Genomic DNA, 22613 nt, shown 5'->3' with positions numbered 1-22613 from the left:
ATTCGTGGGTGGGTGGGGGAGTTGGAACATAAACGTAGTAAATGAGTAAAGCTGTGAATTTGAGAGGAGCAGGGGGAGAGCTGTGGCCCTAAAGGTGTTATTGGACTACAACTCCCATCATGCCTAGCCATTGGATGTCTTCTCAGGCTCATGGGCGTTGGAATCCAAAAATCCCAGGAGGGCCACAGAGGTGATCCTTAAAGGCTTTCAGCCCACGGCTGCAGTATGGGACTAACGTAGGGATCCCCCTCACAATGTACTACGGACACTGAACGTTCAGAAAGTGGTGTCTTACTATATGAAGTAGTACTCCTATTGTTGCTGTTGTTTCAAAGATAGAAAGGCAGCATCCATTTATTTTAAAGTAGTAAAAGCCCTCGTCGTAGTGGTTCGTGGTTGGGAAGACACCCCTCCAGGACACCCCTACAGGTGTTTCGGAACTCCAACTCCCGTCATGCCCTGCCATTGGCCTCCCTCGCGGGGGCTGATGGGAATTGGAGTCCCCGCCGCGAGGCCCTTCTCTGAGGCGGCGGTTCCGAAGAGGACTCGAGCTTCTGGCTCCCCTCGCCTGGTGAGGCGGCTGGGAGGAGCACCAGGGAGGCCCCGCAGGAGGAGGCAGAGGAGGGCAGCGGCGACGAGAGGCCGGGGAGGGAAGCGGCCTGGCCTCATTCAGAGAGTTGCAGGTTTGGGGGTGCTGATGGAGGCGGGGGGGAAGAGGATGGGGGGGCTTGTCCCGGGACAGGGAGTCTCAACGCACGTTGTGTGTGTATGTTACTGTGTTACATATTATTACTGTGAATAATATGCAGGGAAACGGTTTGAATCGCACCTTCATCGGCTCGGCTGCTTTAATACAAATGTTTGGGGTTTTTTTGGTTAATCACAATGACATATATATATTATCTTGGTGACAAACCGCAATTCTAAAAGGGCTCCAGAGGAAACTTCGGTAGAGTTCTATTTCGTGCTTACATGCATTGTGTGTGTGTGTGTGTAGTTGTATGAAATACTGTATCACAGCAACATTTTGTTTTTAAGGTCAATATAAATATATAAACACACACTGCAGAATAGTGGACACGGCTAACATAGTTCCATTAACCTCCAGTGGGTCCACTCTACTCTCTAGTATAACTTAGCTGGGTAGCTGCTTAAATGTCCCATTGAAACTCACAGTGTATGCTAAAGTTTTTACAGTCTCCAACAGGCCCTTGGTTCTGCTGGCATCCCTCCTTTTGAGCACTGGATCATTGCCTTGACAAAAGCCTTGGGGCAGAGCCATCAGCCACTGCTGCTTAGCGTGCTTGTGCCCACAGGGGCAGCTGCTATTCCCATTTTATAGACAGGGCTAAAGAGGCTAAGCAAGAGTGGCTGTAGAAGAAGCAGGTCTTGAATCCAGTCCTGTCTTCTTCCCAAACATGACTGCCAACCTCATGTTTCTTGATTCAAGCAATCCCTGAGAAACCTGCCATGGAAAGATGTGTGTTGGCTGAGTCGAACTGTTTGCTTGTAGCTATGGGTCCTTGCAGCTTCTCTGGGAAACGGAGGGGCGTGACTGAGCCTTAGAGTGGCAGCACCTTTACAGAGCTTTAGACTTGAATAGCTGCTACCAGGCAGATTCTGTGTACACAAACACTGTCACTGCTCATGACGGTATTCCCACACAGTTGCAGGCTGTGGAAATAAAGCACCCCTGAATCAACTGATGCACCCTCATCCCAGATTCCTGACTTGGGAGTCAGTCTCAGCTGGCCACCTGTCAAATGGGAGTGACCTGGCTAATCAATAATAATATTTAAATTATTTGCTTGTTACATCTTTGTCCTGCCCAAAGGGAGCCCAGAATATCATATTCACAGTCCAATACGATAACAACATAAAACACCAAAAGCACTCTTATAAAAACTAATAAAAAACAATTATTCTAGAAAGCAGAGATCCTATGTGGAGGTTGGGAGCTTCAGGTGGGAAGCCTTTAATAATCTTGGCTAATCTTTTTTTTTAAAAAATACATTGTTGTTGTTATTATTCCTAGGTGGATCCCAGAAATGCATCTTCATGTTCAGGCAACAGGCCTTCTGTTCCTGACACCGGTGTCCTGATTGGGGGTTCTTTTCCCACTCAGGAAAACATGCCTTAGGCTGTTTCCTTGACTTCTGCGTAGATGGGATACCCAATGGATTTTCCTAGGGGACAATGGAGCACACACCAAACCCTGAGGACAAAGTACCACAAAACCTACCACCCAAGGAGGCTGCTCGGGCTGCCAGACAGGAGGCAGGTGACAATGTGGATTTCCTCTCCAAGCACCAGCAAGAAATCCAGGCTTCCTTTTTCAACAACGCTTTGGAAAGCCATGTAGAAGGGTTCCAGGCCCACACACAGCTCAGGTCATTCACCCCAAAGCCTCCCCGCAAGCCCCCAAGACTTGAGCGGACTTCTTCTCTTGATGAACTGATCGGGCGGAGGAGGAGGCTCTTCAGGATGAGCCGAGACAGCTTGGTGGATCCCTCAGAGATAGGCTCCTCCAATGGATCCCTCCAAGAGGAGAATCCTCCAGAACAGATGGCAGCCTCCACGAGCAATTTGCACTGTGACCAGGAATCCATTTGCGGCTTGCAGCAAGCCTTGGAGGCACCCCCCACCAGGCATGGCAACTTGCATGGGAAGCTGTCTAAAGTGACGCCCACCCATCCTCCGCCCCCTCTGGAGCTTGATGGCTCCTTCCCTTTTCTGAGGACAACTAATAAGATCGACCCAGATTGGGCGGATTACAGGCTTTGCTCCCAGAGTGCCTTTCCAAGGGCAGGCAGCAGCTGGAGTGACACCAGGCTCCACAGCCGCGGGATGGTTTGTGACAACTGCTCCACCGCCTCCATGAAGTCCACTTTCAGCCTCTTGACCCCCATCCGCGTCAGGGATGTGCGGAACAGGTAGGGTCCTTGTAGCATGGGGGGGCAGTCAAAAGGGGGACTCATGGGGCTTGCATAGAGCATTCCTCCACAGGTACACTTGGGCTATTTCTCACAGTGCTCAGTGAGGTGGGGATGGAATTTTCTGTTGGAATAAAAAATCCCTGAGGTCGTCCCAGGGAAAGACTTTTGAACAGGAGTTGGCAGGAATCTGATAACCCATTCACATCTCTTTCCTGAAAGGGCCCCTTAGCTTTTCAAAATATATTTGATTTAAACTTTTAGTTCATTTGTCTTCTTTTTATTTCCAATAGCTTATGAATATAAACACACACAAAAAGAAATAAATAGCACTAAGAAGCACAACTTGTTTGAAGAAAGGAATGAAGGAAAACAAAAAAAGCAAATAAATAGAAGAATATAATATATTTTACAGGATTCCCAGTAGTATTTATGATTGAGCATCCTGCTGTATTTTGTTACACCAATACGTAATAGAAGGGGACTACCTTTCAACTACGGTAGGTAATTCCCCACCTGCCTGCCTTCCCTGACTCTCATAGGATGTTTCCCAAACTCTGTTTTTGTTTTGTTTTTCATTTCCCAAGGAAGAAAGAATGAGGAAGGCAATCTGGGATAGCGAATTGTGGCATTGCAGTTGTCCAGGTGACAGCCTTGGCCAACAAGGCCCCAGCTCCACTTAGACTGACATGCCAGCCAGCGCCTTGAGGGTGTAGATCTGGCCATAGTGACACACGCTTGAGTTACATCTTACAGTTTGATTTACTGCTGCATACTCTCCATGGGACTCTTGGTGAAGTATGGTCTTGAATGCAGTGAACAGGTTATGTGTTGGGCTTTAGGAGTGTATTTCTTTGCTATCACAGTGGCCTCATCAGCTGTTGTTCTGTTTCCAGACCCATCTTTCGAGCACCAAGAGTGCAGGATGTGGCACAGCACACCTCTACAGTAGAAACCCCACCCAGACAGGACAATAGTGCTATTGCATCACTGGGCAGTTTTCACTTCAGCCTCAAATGAAGCAAATTTATAATAATTATTTTTTAAAAGAAATAATGCACTATCCTTTCTCTACAGAAGTTATTTGGAAGGCAGCCTTTTGGCGACTGGTGCGCTGCTGGGAGCAGAGGAATTGAACCGGTATTTTCCTGACCGGAACATTGGCATCTTTGTTGCCACCTGGAATATGCAGGGCCAAAAGGTGAGGGAAGAAAAGGGCTGGCTGGGGGCTTTGCCTGGTGATTGGCCTTTGATCCAGGGAGTCTGGCCAAGTCAAGAATACTTATTTGGAAAGTGCCATCATAGCTCAACGGCAGAGCACCTGCTTTGCATGCATAACGTCCCAGGTTCCATCTCCAGAGGCATCTTCAGGCAGGACTGGGATTGTCTCATCAGAAACCCTGCAGAGCCACTACTGCCAGTCATTGTAGACAATACTGAGTTAGATGGACTGGCTCAGTATCAAGCGGCTTCTTATGTTTCTATGCATAGCTGGCTCCAAAATTGTCTGGGAAGCCTCTTCCTCCCTCTGCCATGCAGGGCTGTCTTAAGCACCTTTTGTGCCCTGGCACTGTGCCTCTGCCGCCCCGTTTTCCAGCTCGGGCGGGCTCAGCGCGGTAGCCCAGGGCGCTGCTGCGTGGTGGAGCGGCCGACGGGCGGGCGGGCAGCGTGGTTGCGTGGCGCCCCCCGTAGAGCCGGCCCTGCTGCCATGCACATCCTGCAAATCTGGCCACAATAACAGCTTTCACCACATCCAGCAAGCAAGATGGCAGAGTAGATCATTTCTGCTCACATCCCTTGTGACATTTTACGTGTGCCACTTAAGAAGTGTTCCCTGGTGATATGCCACTTTATGATTCCTGTTTTGAACTTGTTTGATACCTTTATGGAAACTTTATTGGAAGCACACCTGGAGAGCATGATGTGTGTCTGTAAACCTAAAGAACTCTATTGGTTTAATGAACCTGCATGGGATTGATTTGTGGTCAGCTTGCTGGTTACATCCCCTAAACCTGTTGGCGCTTGTGTCCTTGAGAGTCCATTCCTTCTCCTTCCCTCTCACCCTCCCACTTAAGTACTCACCTAGAGTTTGGAAAAGTCTTCCTTGTCTTGCAGGAACTCCCTGAGGTGTTGGATGATTTCCTGCTGCCGCCAGGCCCTGACTTTGCCCAGGACATGTATGTGATAGGGATCCAAGAAGGCTGCCCAGATAGGTATGGAAACCAAGAGAATTTGGCTTTGGCCTCATAACCCCCACCCACTGCACAGAGGGTGGTTTGCCTGCAAGGAGTCAAAGTCTGTAGCTGAGCACTGCCACCTGAGCTCATGCAGGGCAAGGCTCCCCTTGTAGAGTGTAGCCAGTACAGGCCTCCTGTGTACCCTGTTTCTTCAGTTGGGATCATTGTCAGTGTCTGAAATAAAGGCTCCTGGAAGGCAGGAGGGCTTTGCCTTGCCTCTGTTGTGGGCAGAGCAGAGAGTTCCCTGCAAGGATTCAGAAGTCTGGGGTTGCATCTAGTGCTAGTCCTACTCAGAGTAGATGCATTTAAGCTGATGGACAACTGTCGGCTTGAGTCAGGCGTGGGTCAGTAACTAAAACAAATCACCCAAGGCCAGTGAAGTGAAATCTCTATTCAAAGAAACCAGCAACAGAGCTCAGGCCTAGTGGTCTCAGCAACTTTTCCTAGGAGGTCATGCCCCAATGAAGCAGTTGCAAGGACTAAAGTTTCCTGCCTTCCCACCCCCTCTAAGACTTCTTCTCTCCAGAGTTTTCCCCACGCAGTCTCAAACCGTGCCTGCACACAACTACTCACTGCTCTTTTCATTTCTCTGCACATTCTCAGAGACCGGGTGAGGGGAGCTGGTCACAGCAGCAGGAGGAGATTCCCTGTATTCTTCAGCAGCCTCTTGACCCCTCTCCGCTCTAGCCTCTGCTTTAGCCTCAGTCTGAACTGCCCTCTGCCACAGCCTGTTCCTGCTCACTAAACCCTGCTACCTCTCCTACTACTGACACCTCCTCCTTCCAGACTGCTCCTTCTCCCTCTGACCACTCATCATAGTCCCACCACAAATCCTCTGGCACAGAGCCTTCCTCCCTTAGGGGTTCCCTAAGGGGTTCCCCAGCTGTTGCCTCCCACCACTCCTCTGCATCCAGCCAGTCTATGACACTAACTTACGTTCATTTATTTCAGTGGGTCTTCTCTGAGTAGGACTTAGCTGGGTACAACCTAAATCTGGAGGCACTGCTGAGGATTCCCTGCACTTTTTAGAACAGTATCAGACTTCCCACGTCATGTAAATGAGCATGGCACTTGTCACCAGCAAGCCTTTTTGAAACATGTCTGGTGGAGTTCAAGGCTGGGTGAGGAGAAGCTCGTGCAACAGGTTTCCTTTCCTCTGCTTCCCCCTGCCAGGCGTGAGTGGGAGATCCGCTTGCAGGAGACGCTGGGCCCCCATTACGTCATGCTCTATGCGGCATCTCACGGTGTGCTCTACATGTCAGTTTTCCTGCGGAGGGACCTCATCTGGTTCTGCTCAGGTGGGGCTTGCCAATTGGGTGGTCTTTGAAAAAAGTTTAAGTCATTTATGGATTGAATTTATTATCGTTGATCTTGAATATGTAGTTTTAGTATTTTTGTTGCTTTGCATTGTTTTTTTTAAAAAATTAAACATATTTTTAATTAAAGATTTCTTGGTTTACAAAAGTATGTGCAATGTCTCTTTTTTCAAGTTACATTTTCTACAGATCAGTTTCATTTGATGAGACATTAGTGTTACCTTAGGAAGAAAAGGGGGAAAGAGGTGGAGGGTGGAAAGGCGAGTGGAAGTGGGGTCGGGTGGCAATGTTTCTATTTTACTTAATGTATGTGTGGGGTTTGTGTCAGCGTCGCTTGTGCAGGTTCTCTTTACTATTCGCTTGTGTTCCTTTGGTGGTGAGAGAGGCTGGGGTTGGCCTAGGGTGTGGTTGTTTGTTTGTGATTGGCTATGGTGATCTTTGTTTTCATGTGTGAGTGGGGTGGGTGGGTGTTTTGGGTCAGGTTAGCCATATTGATTTGTATGCTGTTGGTGGATTTTTGTCATTGTCTTTTTGGGCTGTGTATGTGATCAAGGGGAGCCATACCGGGGTGAAGGTGACTTCTTCTATTTGTTCCCGTATCAGTTTCAGTTTATTAGTTAGTTTTTCATTGCTTTGCATTGTTAAGCTGCTTTGATTATTACTTTGATAGAAAAGCAAGATACTGTATAAGTATTAAATCTAATCAAGCTGGATTTAAATTTATTTAGGGACAGTATTTATTTATTTATTTATTTATTTATTTATCTATCTATCTATCTATCCACCCACCCACCCATCCTTTAGGGGTCAAGGCAGCTTCCAGCATATTAAAACAAACCATACATAATATTTTCTCATTCTTACTATGTTTCGCAGAATAGGATAAAAAGAGAAAAAATGTGCACATAATATATTACTCTTTTTAAAGTAAAAAAAATAATAAATAGGGTCTTAATGTCTTCTCGAAACTTCTAATTCCAAACCAAAATTAAAATTGCTCTTTTTTCAATAAATCATACAGAATATTTCCCCATACATAGTTACAATAAACTAATTTATTTTATACATTACTACTAAATCCCAAATCCTAGAAAACCATTCTGAAGTAAGGACTGTGGGATGGGAGAGAGAGAACTAGCAATTTATAATCAATCTAATTTTTTTAATGCCCATAAAACCGCAATATCCAACAGAATTAAAATGACCCAAACCCAAGGTTCGGTTGTTACTGGTTTTCTTCAATGTGATGAAATCTGCACCAATATAAGCAGAAGTTTCGACTTTTCTTGGAAGGAAAGTCCCTTGTTTAACCACCACCGCTGGCCTGGCATGTGACCTTGGTTTATGACAGAGGTCAGGATTGGCCACGAGTTGGGTACATCACCTGTGACAGGCGTTCTCGCCCTCCTTCCTTCCAGAGGTGGAATATGCCACCGTGACAACTCGCATTGTGTCTCAGATCAAGACCAAGGGGGCCCTCGGAGTTTGCTTCACCTTCTTCGGCACTTCCTTCCTCTTCATTACCTCCCACTTCACATGTGAGTAGCTCCTCAGGCTCCATATATAAGCAGCAGATGGGGCAAGGAACACAAGAGCAGGCTCTAAAATGAACCATGCAGTTCAGGCTAGGTATTTGTGGAATATGGGACTGTGTGTCTGTGAGAGAGAGATGGAAGCAGAGGAAAGGCAATTGAGCAGATGTTTTCCTCCAAGTCTTAGATTACATAGAGCTTCTCTATGGCGTGGAGAAATTAATGTACTATCCTCTGTTGACATTTCTGGGCTTTGTCCTTCTCCTCAGTCTTTGTCCTTTTCCCATTTTTCTATTGCTGGGTGTCTGTATTTGTATGTGTGGCGTTTCTGGATCCTTGGATAGTCTGTTTTGAGGAAAATCTTGCTTAACCTGCTTGATGGGGCTGACTGCTAAATTGGACTGCCTTGTGGCCCACACCCCATCCTGCCCAGGACCTGTGCAGTACAGCTCGGTTTCAAAACAGAATCCATCTCCTCTTCTCTGTATAGGAATCTCTTGATAATTAATTGCCAGAGGAAGCTCCCCATGAACTCTGTCCCCAGTCTCCTGTTTTGAAGAGGCCTTGCATTAAGCAGACTGTCTTTTCTTTTTCAGCTGGAGATGGCAAAGTGTCCGAGAGGGTCCTGGACTACAACAAAACCATCCAGGCTCTTACACTTCCAAAAAACATTCCAGATACCAACCCCTATCGCTCCAGCCCTTGTGAGTAGCTTGATGTCTGGAAGAAAGGCCCTTTTTTGTTGTGTGAAATACTTGCGATTTTGTAATGAGCTGCTCCTTCCAAGTAAATGTTAACCACCATGGGAAACTTGGTTCTAAAAAAATAAGCTAATTTCCCCCCCTGTCCAAATCAGTAGTCTAGCCTTCATGTGAAGTAAAAAAAATTCCTTCAGTAGCACCTTAAAGACCAACTAAGTTTATATATTGGTATGAGCTTTCGTGTGCATGCACACTTCTTAGTATCTGAAGGTATCTGAAGAAGTGTGCATGCACACGAAAGCTCATACCAAAATATAAACTTAGTTGGTCTTTAAGGTGCTACTGAAGGAATTTTTTTTACTTTGCTTCGACTCAGACCAACACGGCTACCTACCTGTATCTAGCCTTCATGTGGTTAATGGTAAACACAATTAACACAAGCCAAAGTGAAGGTCTTAGAGCTACTCCTTCCAGCTGCAAGGCAGAGCCTGAAATTTGCTGGAGCTCTTCCTGCTCATGCATGTCATGCTAAACCACAGTTTAGTGCAGTGATGGCAAACCTATGCCACGCGTGTCGGCACTGACACACATAGCCATTTTCAGTGACATGCGGCGGGATTTTTGACCTCACTTCTGGCCGGCAGTGGAAAACCGCCACCGCCGCCACTTCCAGTTTCCCACGGATTGCTGCTGGTCGCTCGTCTCGGGAGCTCCGAAAGGCGAGCACTCTCTGAAGGGGAATAAAGGGGGTTTGCAAGGCTTCGAAGCCCCCAAGAAGGTGCAGGAGGGATACCTGCAGCAAAAGGGAGATGTTGGAGGGGTCCCCCGAATCTGAGGGGAGAACACAGACGCCGACTCAGTGCTCCCGCCCCACGGAGAGAAAGCCTGTACCCGGGAGCGATTCAGCGGGTTAATCCCCAGTGAAAAAGTGGAAGCTTAAAAACTTTATTGAATAATAATTTTAAAACTGCGGTAGAAGGCTGGGTGGAACAAAGCCGGGAAGCTGTTAAAAATCTGGGAGACTGAAGCAGGAGACAGCGGTGGGCGCAAAAAAAAAAAAAAAAAACCGCAAGGGGAAGAGGGGGTCAACCCCAATGCATTTTAAACCTCCTCTCAGGGAGTGAGAGTGAGGGGAGAGGTGGGCTGAAGAGGGCCAAGAGGAGCCACAGGCCCAACCCGAGTGCACCTCCCCAGCAGCAGACCCGTTGGAGGAAGGCCTGAGCCCAGAGTCCCACTGGGAAAGACCTCTGGGTTTTGCCTTATTTTTTTCCCTTTTAAAATATTTTTAAAATATTTTATTAAAAAACTTTAATAATAACTTTAATAAACAGGTAAGTTAAATAATTAGTTTTTGGTTTATTAAATACAGTTATATCTTACAATTATACATTTTTGTTATTTAAACTATAAATATCGTGAAATTATGGTTTATTTATCGAAGTGACACACCACCCGAGTTATGCTTGGTTTTTTGGCTAATTTTGACACACCAAGCTCAAAAGGTTGCCCATCACTGGTTTAGTGTGACGTAGAGGAACTGCCAATTACAGGCAATGGCTTTCCACTAACTAGGGCTGAAACTTCTAATCTGCTGCCCTCCTGTGCAGGGGAGGAGGAGGAAGTCCACAATCTTTAGAGAGATTGAAAACCTCCTCAGTTACAGTTTCTTTTCCTTTGGCCCAATGAACATAAGAGAACGTATTTAAGCCGTCACAAAGCCCTTGAAGAAGGGAGCTCCAGAGCTGAGTTGCTGAGGAGGCATCCCCCTTAATTTAGAACGTTAACAGGGGCAGTACTTTGCAGTTTATTTACGTGCTTCTTAAAGGTCAAGGGTTGTGACAATCTCATCAACCTCCTGCATCTCACAATTTGGTTGCTGAGCTTCTGCATCTTGGATCTTCAGCTTAAATAGGGTCTGTGCTCATGGTAAGATTCCTCACCTAATCCCAGCTCCCTTTCATTTGGCCCTGCAGCAGACGTCACAACCCACTTTGACAATGTATTTTGGTTCGGGGACTTCAATTTCCGCCTGAACGAGGATCGGGAGGTGGTGGAGCAGATCCTCAGCCAAGGGCTGGAAGCGGACATGTCTAAGTTGCTACAGCATGACCAGTTGATTAAGGAAATGGCCAGTGGTAAGGAGAATATCACAGCCATGTTTCCACCCCAAAACTAAAGCTTGATTCAGCCCTGATGAAACCATGGGGAAAGTTGACTCCTTGCATCCTTCCCTCCTGCAGGATCAATTTTCAAGGGGTTCCAAGAGGCTCCCATCCTTTTCCGCCCTTCCTACAAGTTTGATGTTGGGCAGGACTCCTACGATACTACCTCCAAGCAGAGGACACCATCATACACGGTAAGAACTTCTAGGTGAGCAGCAGATAGCATCTCACCTGGAAACTTCAGGAAGAATGATATTGTGCCTTAGTGGGAAAGAAGTACAGCTCTTGCCACTGAGTGTTTTTTATGCTTGTGAAAGGAAAGTGCTTGTGAAAAGGAAAAGAGCTGGCTGTTTCTCTGCTGTAGCGATTAACTCACCTTTCCCCTCTTCGCCCCGTGGACTTCTCAGGATCGTGTGATCTACCGGAGCCGCCACAAGGATGACATTCAAGCTGTGAAATACTCTTCCTGCCTGGGGATCAAAACGTCAGACCACCGGCCTGTATATGGGTTATTTCGTGTCAAAGTGAGGCCTGGAAGAGACAAGTTAGTATTGACACTTTGGGTTGTGGTGGCCTTTGGCATGAATCTGATGGAGGGCTGGAGGTGAGGGGTAGATACTAAGCAGCCTCCAAGGAGAGCAGACTGGCAGCACTTGTTCCCCTGCTGTAGGGAACCACATTGGCACAGGAATTGCGTCATGGGCAGGCAGCACAGGTCTTGCAGACTAGTCCCCAGAGAGGGATGTGTGGGCTAATTCAGTAAAAAGTCTTTATTTTGACAGTAGCATGATTAACTAGAGGGCTGGGTGGGGCAACCCAGTTGGATGGGTGGGATATAAGTAATACATTATTATTATTATTATTTATTATTTATTATTATTATTATCTGGAGGTTCCCCACACCTGGCATGGATATCCCTTGATAGCAAGGATGGGGAAACAGAGGCCCTCTGGATGTTGCTGAATAATACTCCCCACCATCAGCACCAGCATCTTCCCTGAGCCTTGATGATGGGGCTGCTGGGAGTTAGAGTTCAACAAGTGTTGGAGATGCCAGGCAGGTCCCAGAGTCCTGATTTTATGGCTTGTGAAGATGCAGCTTCCTCCACCTAAATATTTGTCACTTCCCACCTAAATGCTGCCTTGTCTCTTTCCAGCATCCCACTGGCTGCTGGCCAGTTCGATCGAGAACTCTACTTGATTGGCATCAGGCGACGTATCACCAGGGAACTTCAGAGGAAGCAAGCACTCAAGGACCAAAAAGCCAGTGCCGTCTGTTCTGTTTCCTGACCTCAAAGGGCCATCCAAAGAGGGCTTTTCTGAGCTGGGCACAAGAGTAGCTTCTGACTGCTCCCCGCAGTGAAAGGGCCTGTGGAGGAAAGAGCACCAGCACCTGTTGCTTGGGGCCTCCTGCCATCAGGTCTTTGGAACTGCCTTGTCGCTGCTGTGCCTGGAAACATGGAAGGAATGCTCTGAGGTTGACAGTGACTGACTCTTTGTAGACACTTGATCACAAGAAGGCAACAAACTTGTCCAGTGGGGCTGGGGGGAGACTTTCCTAGACTGAGGTGCTCCCTTGTCTCATTGATGCTGTTTTGGGGAACTTTTTGCCTGAAAAGGGGTCATGGGCGTCCCTTTTGTGTTTCAAGACAATGTACTCACATCTTGGTTTTCATCAGGTGCCTCTGGGAACCAGCTTTGGGAACCAAGGAACCTTCTGCATCTGTATTTTTGCTCCATTCGTTCCCTGCCACCAAGAAGCTGGATATGCAAACATTTGAGCATGCTGCCAGCTTCATTTGCCCCCCAAAACACATTGTTTTCTTAATTCCAGAAAGAGCAAAGTCCCCATCTGGAACAGGCACATTTATTTTTGAAGTAGGAAGTGCCAGGGAGAGTGCTGATGGCATGTTGCAACTCCTGGGAAGGGCCTCAGATATCTTCCCTCATTCCCAGACCTGGACATAGATTAGTAGTATTAAGAAATAGAAGGCTTTCTGGTTTCCATTGAACCAAGAACCTTTGTTGCTTGGCTCTTTCCAGCTGGCTACAAAAATCAGTATTCTTTGTGGCAAGACCAAATTTTGACTTGTCAACAGGTGCAAAGCAGAGCCGCAGGCATGTTGGAGTTTTGGGTTTACCCTTCCACTATTTGGTTGCTTGTTACTGCTTTGGACTGCGTTTGTGTCCATAATTTAATAAACCAAGAGCCACATTTCTAAAAATTTATTTCAAATGTGTCAGGCTTTCCTTCCTCTTCAGCTGCGGTTTGCATTGCTGATTCACTATCGAACATCCTCACACAGCAAACAGAAGGCATCCCATCAGGTTAGGATAAGCTTTCAGTTATTTTGAAAAGGCAGGACTCAACCCCTAAATGTTGTGACATGTTAAAACTCTGCTCAGAGTAAATAATGCAAAAGGAAATTAATATGGTTCCATGTTGGAGTAGGAGTTTGTTTCTTTAATAGGTTGAATTTTGTGCCTTGTGGCAAATTTCACACCTATAAATGCCCCAAAGATGCAGGAATCTCCCCTATTCATCCCTGTTGTGCACTAATGGATTTGGGATGGGGGGCATCTTTCTGGTAGTGACTGGTTGAGTTGCTCCTCTTTCACAGGAGTTAAAACTTTGCTTCCATGTGACAGGGGCCACCAATTTGAATGTCTTTTAAAAATTACAGAGTCCTGATGTGCCTACCAGTCATTATCAGCCATGACAGTGTACGGCTTCCATTTTCAGTCACTTCTGCCTCTGAAAAGTTTTCCAGAAACCACGGGAGGGGAGAATGCTGTTTTTGTAATCACGTCCTGCTTGTAGGGTTCTTATGGGGGGGGGGGACTGCTTGACCACTGTGAGAACTGGATGCTGGACTAGATAATCCATTGGCTTGATCCAGCAAGGCTCTTTTGTTGATGATGGGGCATTGCAAGCAGACTTGAAGCTACCACTGGCTAAGTGCTGTAACTCTATAGAGGCAGAGGAAAAGGCTGGCCATGGGTAAGTGGGCAGTAGGAGAGGAAAAGAATCCCATTCTTCAGATAGCCCAAATAATCGCCTGAGGCTTCCAGTCACTGTTAAGCACTCTACTCTTCCTGCCCAAGTGGAAGACCTTAATAGTGGCATATACTTCTACATAAGTATTGTAGTAAGAATGTACTTCTACACACCACTCTGTTACCCAGCTGAAGGACCACCTCTTAAATAAAACAGAGAACCAAGGAAATTAATTCAAGTCCAGCACCAGGAGGGACCCAGCATTGATTGTAGCTATTGCAATAGGCTAGAGCTCAACTTAATGTTGTTCTAGCTGAACCGCCAGTTAAGAAGTCTGCCATGAGGAGTATCATAACAAGGTTTTTTTGCCAGCACACAGAGAGCCACAAAATATCTAAACATTCTTAAAACATAAACATCCTACATACGGTACATCAGGAAAGGTTACGAGTCATGAGAACACACACACACACACACACACACACACACACACACACACCAAAAACCACACATGGCTCCATATCAGTATCTTCACCCTTGCAATTGCCTTGGAGTGGCCCAAATGTGGCCAGGTCATTGGTATCAAATATCATGCTTCTATCACTGCTGCTCTGGCAACCAGGCCTTTGGGCTATTGACATGCCTTCCTTGTATCTCACTTCCCTTCTACTTTCTCCCAAGGATAGCTGGTTTTACAGTCTGGAACTAACTCAGGATAGAACATCATCCTGGAGGGCCATGTGTGCCACCTTGTTAGATAGGGAACCTCACAAAGAAATCAAACCTTTCCCTTTGTGCATTATAGCTAAGAGGTTAAAAGCAATTAAAAGTGAAACATTGAAATGTTACAATCAAAAATATACACCTTGGGTCACTAATTTTTATATCAGTATTTTCCTGTGGCCAAGCAAAAATCAGTATGTAATCACAACACGTGACCTGTTAAATTCATTTATTTTTGTTCTTTACTACCATGGAGTGGAACGGTTCTTGGCCGCTGGGCTGCAGGCACCTGATTTAGGACAAAAAAATCAAAATGAACAGAAACTTTGAGAATAATAAAAAATAAATAATGATAATGATAATAATAATTTTATTATCTAAACCCTGCCCATCTAACTAGGTTGCCCCAGCCACTCTTGGGTGGATTGCAACACATATAAAATCAAATCAGCAGGCTGTTCCTCTGTGGGCAGCTCTTTCCACTGTCTTTTCACTGGTGCATGTTTTGCTGTTCGTTTAGGAAACTTGAGAAGAAACTGTTTCCAGAGCCAAAGGTGCTCAAGTTGACAGGCTCAGAGTGCTCCTTTCAAAGTTACGAAGGTGCCTGGAGAGCCTTCACAAAGCTTCCTCTTCTGGGTTCACACAAACATGGGAGCTGCGTTGGCAGGGAAACCACAAATCTCGACAAGTGGATCCAAGAGGGCTTGTTAACGGAAGAGCCGATACATCCTTGGAAGCCGCCCATCCTTGCTGGAAAGGGCTGCCTGGATGTGTTCGTAACTGGGCAGCTCAGTCAAGTCCCCCAGGGAGGCTACAGCCGGCTTGTTCCTCAGCATCTTCGTCACCACCCTCTTGATGTCACTAGCATTCACTTTGCCTAAAGAAGGGGAAGAAAACTATCAGGCATGGCTTCAAGGGACATTCAGAACCAATACCAAGTAAAGCCACATTGCTGCTGTGTCTGCTTATGCAAATTTGGTTTTTTTAAATTTGGTGCTGAGTACATGTAGGTATTGGCTATTAGACTGTAACGGTGAACTGTGAGGATAACAGGCAAATGCTTCCAGCGCAAGGGTCGAAGCTTCCAAAGGCACTGAGTGAGGCTAGAGCAACTGATGTGAATGTTACTTTGTTAAGATGGGAGGCAACATTCCAGTTGTGTAAAAGCCAGAGGTGTCTTTTCACCCATACATCTCTTTAGCCTCCACCCAGCCAAGGCAAGAAACATCAGCACAGCTAAAGGACACGTTCCAGGAAGGCAAAGGTACCCAAGGTGGTGCAGAGCACACCCTCTGGAAAGTCATGAAGGCTGGATCGAGAGGTCCAGAGGGATGCATTCAGCCTCGGAGCCTCACCCCACTATTAGAAGATGAGTTGGGGGTGACTAGCACAAAAAGGGAAATCTAAGCCAGGACGGAGGTACAGTAGGAGCAATGGAGATCAAGGGGCCAGCAAACAGCAGTCATGTGGCCCAGAGAAAGAAAGAAGTGGCTACAGAAATGAGAGGGATCTAGAATTGCATTAGGAGACAGAGCTTTATGTGTGTCCCCAGGGGTGTCAAACTGATGTGGGCACAATGAAGTTGGTCTTGGGAAGAGGCCAAAATAAAACTGATGGTTACAAAAATATCTTCTCCCTCAGAAGAACATGAGAAGCTGCCCTCTAGCTGCATATTGTCTACACTGACTGGCAGCAGCTCTCCAGGGTTTCAGGCAGAGGACATTCCCAGCCCAACTTGGAGATGCTGCTGGGGATTGAACCTGATATGTTCTGCATGCCAAGCAGGTGCTCTGAGCTATGAGGCCTAGAAAAAAAGGAGACCCTAGAAAAGCCAGTCAAGTTTACTTACCAATCAAAACGCAGAGCTCATGGGGCAGCTTCCTCATGCCAGTTGCCAACACCTGCCTTCCGACATCCTCAAAAATAACCGGCCGAGACTCCAGGTTCATCATCAGCATGGACTGCAACTGAGTCTTTGCTCGCTCAAGTTCAACCTGGAAGAGGACAAACACAACCTATGCTTCAGGCTTTTGTTTCTTGCACTCCATGGGGAGGGAGGGAGCAGGGTCAGTGACCAAAGACACCAGAAAGTCATGAGCAGCAAAAACTTCCCCAGGAATCTGGAACTCCTCCCAGGTACCCAGATGGGAATTTGCTGCTGCTGCTGCTCTATTTAAGAACAGGTAAATTCTAGGAATAAGGGGAACAGCTAACCTCTCCAACTGCTCCTGCCATTAAAATGAATTCCCGGGTGATTATTTCCACCATTTCTCGAACCTGTAAGTAGATGAAAAGCAGCAATGAAGGTGGCTGTCAAGTGGGGACAGGCAGGATGGAAGGAAGGCAACTGTATAAAATGCTGATCACCAATGAGTTCTTCCTGAAACCCACAAAAGATGAAGAGTATCACCCAATCTTGCCCCACTGAGAGCAGAGGGATTCCAAGGCTGCCTGCATGCCAACCTGGAAAGCTTTTAGCTGTGGTCGTAAATGCATCCCCACACTGCAGTTACCACTGATCAGCTCATGAGGTGGCCAGAGGAGATGCCCAAGACCAGACACCAAGTGATGTGAAACCAGTCCAGGAAAGAGACCCACCTGTCTGGGGTCTGCACTGGCATGGATGCACAGGAGGCCTGTATCTTCGTAGCTGTGGTGGTAGGCTGTGGCATTGTACATCCAGTGATGCCTGGGAAGAGGAGAAGCTAAGGTGAACTCCCACAGGCAACCATTCTTGCTGGCCCCTCCACCCTCATCTTGCTCTTCCCCTCCGCTCAACCCCCACCCCCGTGTACAAATGCGCAATTCATCCCCAATGCAGAAGCACAAGTCCGGGATCTCAAAAGAGGCCTTGTGAGGGGATCTGTCACACTGCCCCTCGAGCAGAAGAGACTCACCGGTTGAGCACATTGAGGTACAGCCGGGTGAACATGCCTTTGCCTGGCCCTCCAGCAGAAAATGACCCACCTCCTCCCATCATCATGTTCAGGACAGCAAAGGGGATAAAGTCTTCCTCCTAGAGTGGGGGGGAGCAAAGGCAGTGGGTGGCTGAGAGTTCAGCATAAAGGATGTCAAGTGCAAGCAGAGGCTTCAGGGGGTGGGAAGGTCCTTACCAGAAATGAACAGGTTTCCAGCCCAATCATGATGTGAGTCAACTCTGGGATGGGGGTGGGCCCCAAACTCACATCTGACATGTCTTTCTCCAGCTGCAGAGGGAGAAATTAATCAGAAAAAGATACCAAATGCTCAGCGCAGGCTGTGGCTTCTTCCAATACAAAGCCTGTGCCACCAACTCCACCTGGAAGCACTTCTTTAAGCACCCTCTGGCTAGCAGGAGTGGATTTTCTCTGGCTTACCTTGAGGATCCCTCCTGTGTACTGGGCGACAGACCTGTCCACTGCTGCAGACGTACTGCTCCCCCACACAGGCTCAGCTCCAAGGAAATATTTCTGGGCGCAGTCCACCAGCTGGTCGTGCTTGATCCCGACGCCAGCCAATACCATCCTATTGGGTGTGTAGTAATTCCGCATGTATGAATGGAGAACCTTCCTGTCAATTTTGTCTATGTTCTCAGCCGGGCAGAATCTGTTCAATCCTACCGTGTTTTCACTGAAAGCTGCCTATTGGGAGAAAAAAACGGATGGAGAGGCTCTTTTTTGGGGGGGGAGGCGATCCACAAATTCATTTGCATTCCCTTGCCTTATAAGAGACAACAAGTCCCAAGAGTCTAAGTAGCAAGAGATTACCGCTAGCCTAAATATGTTTTATCAGGCAAAACAATAAAAGTTTTTGCCTTCAGCAGAAATTCAACTCCTGTGAACATAGAGCACCAGCAACAAAACCAGTGGCTTAATCACAAGAAGATGGAAATCCTCTAAGTGAGCTGTTCTTGTGTCCAGGAATTAGGGAGGTAGCCTATCCTAGAACAGGTACACAGTCTGGGAAGGCTCTCAGAACCAGCACTGGGCAGCTGTTCTGGTAATGCCCCCTATTTGGCCCACTGACGATGTCGTCCCAAAGAGCACCCTCATAGTCAGTTCAAGAGATAAGCGGTCTCTTAGCTACTACGGTACTCTTTTTCCTAAACTGTGCAGCTGAGGGATTCTCAAGCATCACACACAGAGCGCTCAATTTCAATCTCAAAAACTTGTTCCTGGAACAGATTCAAACAGGACCTACTGCATGAATCATCTCTGTAAGTAGCGGCTCTGGATCGGGCCTCATGTTCAGGTCCTCCAATTCAAAGCGGACTGCCATGCGTGTCATCTCAATCTCTTCATCTGTCCCAAGAGAAAAAAAAGCATCCTAAGAACATACAAAGAGCCATGCAGGGTCAGACCTGTGGCCCATATAGTCAAGCATCTTGTCCTCACAGTGGCCAACCAGGTGCCTCCATGGGAAAGCTGCAAGCAGGATCTGAGCAGAAGAGGATCCTTGAATGCAGATCACAGAGCCAAACTCAAAGCAAGGCCAGGAATGACAAAATGCAATGCCACTCCTTGACCTTTTGGTCAGTGTACAACAGCACATTTGCTGAAGCTGCACTTAAGATGGCACATTCACATGCCTTCATGCTCTCATGTGGAAGGAAAGTCCTGCCTGAACCTCAATATGGTCGTCAAAACAGAGCCAAGCCTCTGAGTTGCCAACAAATAAATTTCACTGGGCATGCATTTATGCCCCCATGGTACTCTTCTCCTACCCCCAACCCCCATATTCATGCTATCTGCTGCAGCAACCATCCTGCCCTTAGCACAGTATTTTGTAATATCTAGACCATGGCCCATGTTATGTCTTTATCTGTGGACACAGGGGCTCCCCAAGCCAGGATTTAATGTACTCTCTCCCTCCACAGTCTCAAGATTTGTACCCTCACCTGATAATCTGGGCTGTAGCACCACATCCGACAGTAGACTGACAACAGTATCCAGGCCTTTGGCATCGGCTGAAACAGCGTACATGGTGGTATCCCTGCAAAGGTGGATGAATTTGGGTTGATGAGCAGTTTAGGACATTCGGCCTCAGTGATGGGTCGGCCCCTGAGACACCTCCTACATTGCTGTGATTCTGCTAAGGCCCCTTCTTAATCTATATGAAAAAGCAGTCTTAACTGCATGTGAAGAAAGGTACACCAGACTTAAGAAACCCTGGGAAGCTACTACCAGTCAGAACAGTTTTGTTATTTATTTACTGCATTTCTAACCCAACTTTTCTCCAAGGAGCAACAACCCTATGAGGCAAGTTAGGTTGAGAGAGGCAGCGGCTATCCCACAGTCACCCAGTGAGCTTCATGGTTAAGTGGGGATTTGAACTCTGGTCTCCCAGGTGACACTCTAACCACTACACAACACAGGCTCTACTTTGAACCCTAAAAAGGACTGACATAAGAGGCTTGAGTAAAAGTAGGTCCTACAATAAAAGGCCTATTTTAGCTTTTTAATAAAATATAAATTCGACAGATAGTGAATAAAATATAAATTCGACAGATGCCTATTTGTTTCCTGGTCATTTTGTCTTCAGCGGAGGATGCTTAGATAAACATACCTTGACGCCTGACAATCACAGATGCCACCATGCTTCTCCAAAGTGAGGAGGATCTCGTCCTTACTGCCAAACTGAGCTGTAGACTGAAAGCACAACAGGAGAGAAAAAGCAGCGAAGGATGTCAGCATAAACCATGTTCTAGCCAGGGGTGACCATGGCTATAGCCTAAGAGACTTATAGGATTAACAGGACATGGGAGGAGGCTGGATATGAAAAAGGTGAGGGGAATTATAGGGCACACCACGCTACCAAATAACAGACTCATAGGCTACTACAATAATTGCTACTGCTGCTGTTGCTGTTATATCACTTATTAAATTTATATACCACTCTTCATCAAAGAGACCGCAAGACAGTTTACAATATGTTCAGCGTGATACCTAACATTAGTCATAGTCTGATTGGGTCCACTGACTTCAATGGTTGTTGGTCAACCATAATTGCAAAGAGTAAGTTCAAGTACATATGACTATCACTCATCACTTTACTTACAGAAAAAGCAAGCTTTTCAAGAAAGTGTGAAATGCCACCAGTATGTTTTGCTTCATATCTTGAGCCTGAATTTATAAGGACTGAGAAAAGAGCAGGGGAAGAGAGAGAAGAAAAGAGAATCAGTTTGTTTACCCTCCAAAAGTAGTCTGGACACTCAGATCTTCCTGTGCTTGGGATTGGGAACCCAGTCAGGAGAGAGGTCAGGGGAAAAGGCTCAAAAGCCTCTCCACAAATATGACCCCCACCCCAAAACATAAGGCCCTTTGCCAAAGCAAAATTATTCCCATCCCTTTAGACTGGCAAACAAGGATGGGTTTGCTGGTGGGAGGAAAGTAGAGAATAGTCTGCTTTTCCCATCCTGGACCACACAAAGTGTGTCACGTAATATACCCAAGCAGATAAATCTGGTTCCAGGAAACCTGCATAGCTGCAACTGAAATCAACTTACTCCCAACTGTACAGAACTGTCCAAATTTGTTCTGGGAAGCCACCTGCATCCCATTCTTCAGGGTGGTCACTTTGGTTTCAAAGCCCTCTTGGCCATCAACAGCAGCAAAGACAGGCTTTGGCACTCCAGGGAGAGGAGCTGTCAGAGGAATGTTGGGATAGCTGCCCCCACTGCTGTATTTCCGGTAGGCAACTAGTCCAAACCTACAGAAGAATAAATAATAATTTACATTGAATTAGAAAGTTTCAGCAACTATAGGTTGCATTCATTTGCTAGTTCTACTCAGACCCACTGAAAAATAATGAACATGGTGTAATGTAGCGCTATTAGTTTCAATGGGCCTACGCTGAGCAGACTTAGTTGGATTTTAATTGCTTTATTTTTATATACTGCAGGCTTATATATGACATGTGCTTCATTTGTACGAACGGTGCAATACAAACAAAATAAATTAACAGTAGATTATATATATATTAAAATAACCAGACTTACATGAAGATATCAATGCAGTCCATAGGAGCCAACTCCTAGGGAGTGAGGTCCCTTCACCCCCCAAAAAATAAATTATTAGAGGGCGCCAACTTCCCCAAGTTGATGGACATTGCCATTCGAATGGTGTGCACCGCATCTTGTGATCAATTACGTGGGGTGGGGCTTACCTGGGCCCCCCAATATTTTATTCAAGTTGGCACCCCTGATGCAGCCACAACCTTCCTGGTTCCTGCTAGGAGACCTTGTTCAAACCACTTAGCCTGACCTACATCACAGGGGTGTAGAGAGGATATAATTGGAAGTGGTAGGGGTGGAATGGGGGTGCTGGGGGGCGCAGCCACTGCCTTGAGCTCATCACAGGGAAAGCAGTGCATAAACGATGCTTGCCGTTGTATTTAGCTAATACAGCGTGGGGTGAGGTCTGTGTTGCGCCCACCGGGGGCTCCTGCCCTCTCCGCGAGATCCACAAAAAAGGTTTCTCTCTCTCAGGGAAAGGGGCCGCCTCTTGGCGCTCTCTCTCTCTTTCAGGAGGGGAGAATCTCGTGGGCAGGAAGCGTCTCCCCACTGAGTGACAAGCTGAGGGAGGCGGGTCTCACTGCTCACGTTGCTCCCCCGCCCCAAATAACGCCCCCCACCCTCGCCGGGTCCGCTCCGGTCTCACCTCCGCGCGGAGCCCCAGGCACCCCGACCGACCACCTTGGCCGCCATGTTTGCTTCCCCTTACGGTGAGGGCGGAGAGGTGCCTGTCACGAGGCAAGCGAAGCGAGCGCGGATTGGCCGGAGGATAAGGAGGGCAGCGTGGATTGGCCGGCGGCTCCCTTTACGGCACGGTCAGCTGCTGCAAAAGAGAGAGAGAAGAGAGGAGGGCGAGAGTAAAAAGGAAAGGAGAATAAGGTTCCCGCTCAACACTTCCGGATCTCAATGGATCCCTCGCCCAAAGCGGTTTGCAGGGCAGATGGGCAAGGCGCTTCTTCGTGCCTCCTGCGCCCTACGGTTTTTTGTGCATGCTGAGAGGGCACTGTGCTTCAGAGCCTT

The 22613-nt window shown here is 47.1% G+C and overlaps 2 protein-coding genes across 4 annotated transcripts; one reads left to right on the top strand and one right to left on the bottom strand.

The window, feature by feature from the left end:
* The first annotated feature begins 505 nt into the window (after positions 1-505).
* INPP5E (inositol polyphosphate-5-phosphatase E) lies at positions 506-13110 on the top strand. 3 transcript variants are annotated; one of them, XM_035113155.3, is made up of 11 exons: positions 506-683; positions 2036-2933; positions 4011-4134; positions 5049-5146; positions 6344-6468; positions 7905-8024; positions 8615-8722; positions 10693-10854; positions 10960-11075; positions 11289-11425; positions 12039-13110. In XM_035113155.3, the coding sequence occupies exons 2-11, from the start codon at positions 2197-2199 to the stop codon at positions 12169-12171; spliced, it is 1860 nt and encodes a 619-aa protein (XP_034969046.3). In that variant the 5' UTR covers positions 506-683; positions 2036-2196; the 3' UTR covers positions 12172-13110. The 3 variants fall into 3 exon arrangements, with proteins under 3 accessions (XP_034969046.3, XP_088520845.1, XP_088520846.1); XM_088664719.1 differs by having other exon boundaries at positions 524-683; positions 10696-10854; XM_088664720.1 differs by lacking the exon at positions 7905-8024 and having other exon boundaries at positions 524-683.
* Positions 13111-14816: 1706 nt separating this feature from the next.
* On the bottom strand, positions 14817-22296 carry PMPCA (peptidase, mitochondrial processing subunit alpha). The gene is made up of 13 exons (XM_035113158.3): positions 22240-22296; positions 21087-21289; positions 20639-20718; positions 20147-20229; positions 19479-19573; positions 18782-18882; positions 17959-18222; positions 17716-17808; positions 17500-17618; positions 17201-17291; positions 16817-16879; positions 16452-16596; positions 14817-15479 (listed from the first exon to the last, which is right to left on the bottom strand). The coding sequence occupies exons 1-13, from the start codon at positions 22284-22286 to the stop codon at positions 15310-15312; spliced, it is 1554 nt and encodes a 517-aa protein (XP_034969049.1). The 5' UTR covers positions 22287-22296; the 3' UTR covers positions 14817-15309.
* Between the last annotated feature and the right edge of the window lie 317 nt (positions 22297-22613).

Source organism: Zootoca vivipara, chromosome Z2 (assembly GCF_965207765.1).
Source record: "Zootoca vivipara chromosome Z2, rZooViv2.hap1.1, whole genome shotgun sequence".
Classification (NCBI taxonomy): domain Eukaryota; kingdom Metazoa; phylum Chordata; class Lepidosauria; order Squamata; family Lacertidae; genus Zootoca; species Zootoca vivipara.
The sequence above is the reverse complement of the archived record's forward strand: the minus strand, read 5'-3'. Positions and strand labels throughout refer to the sequence as shown.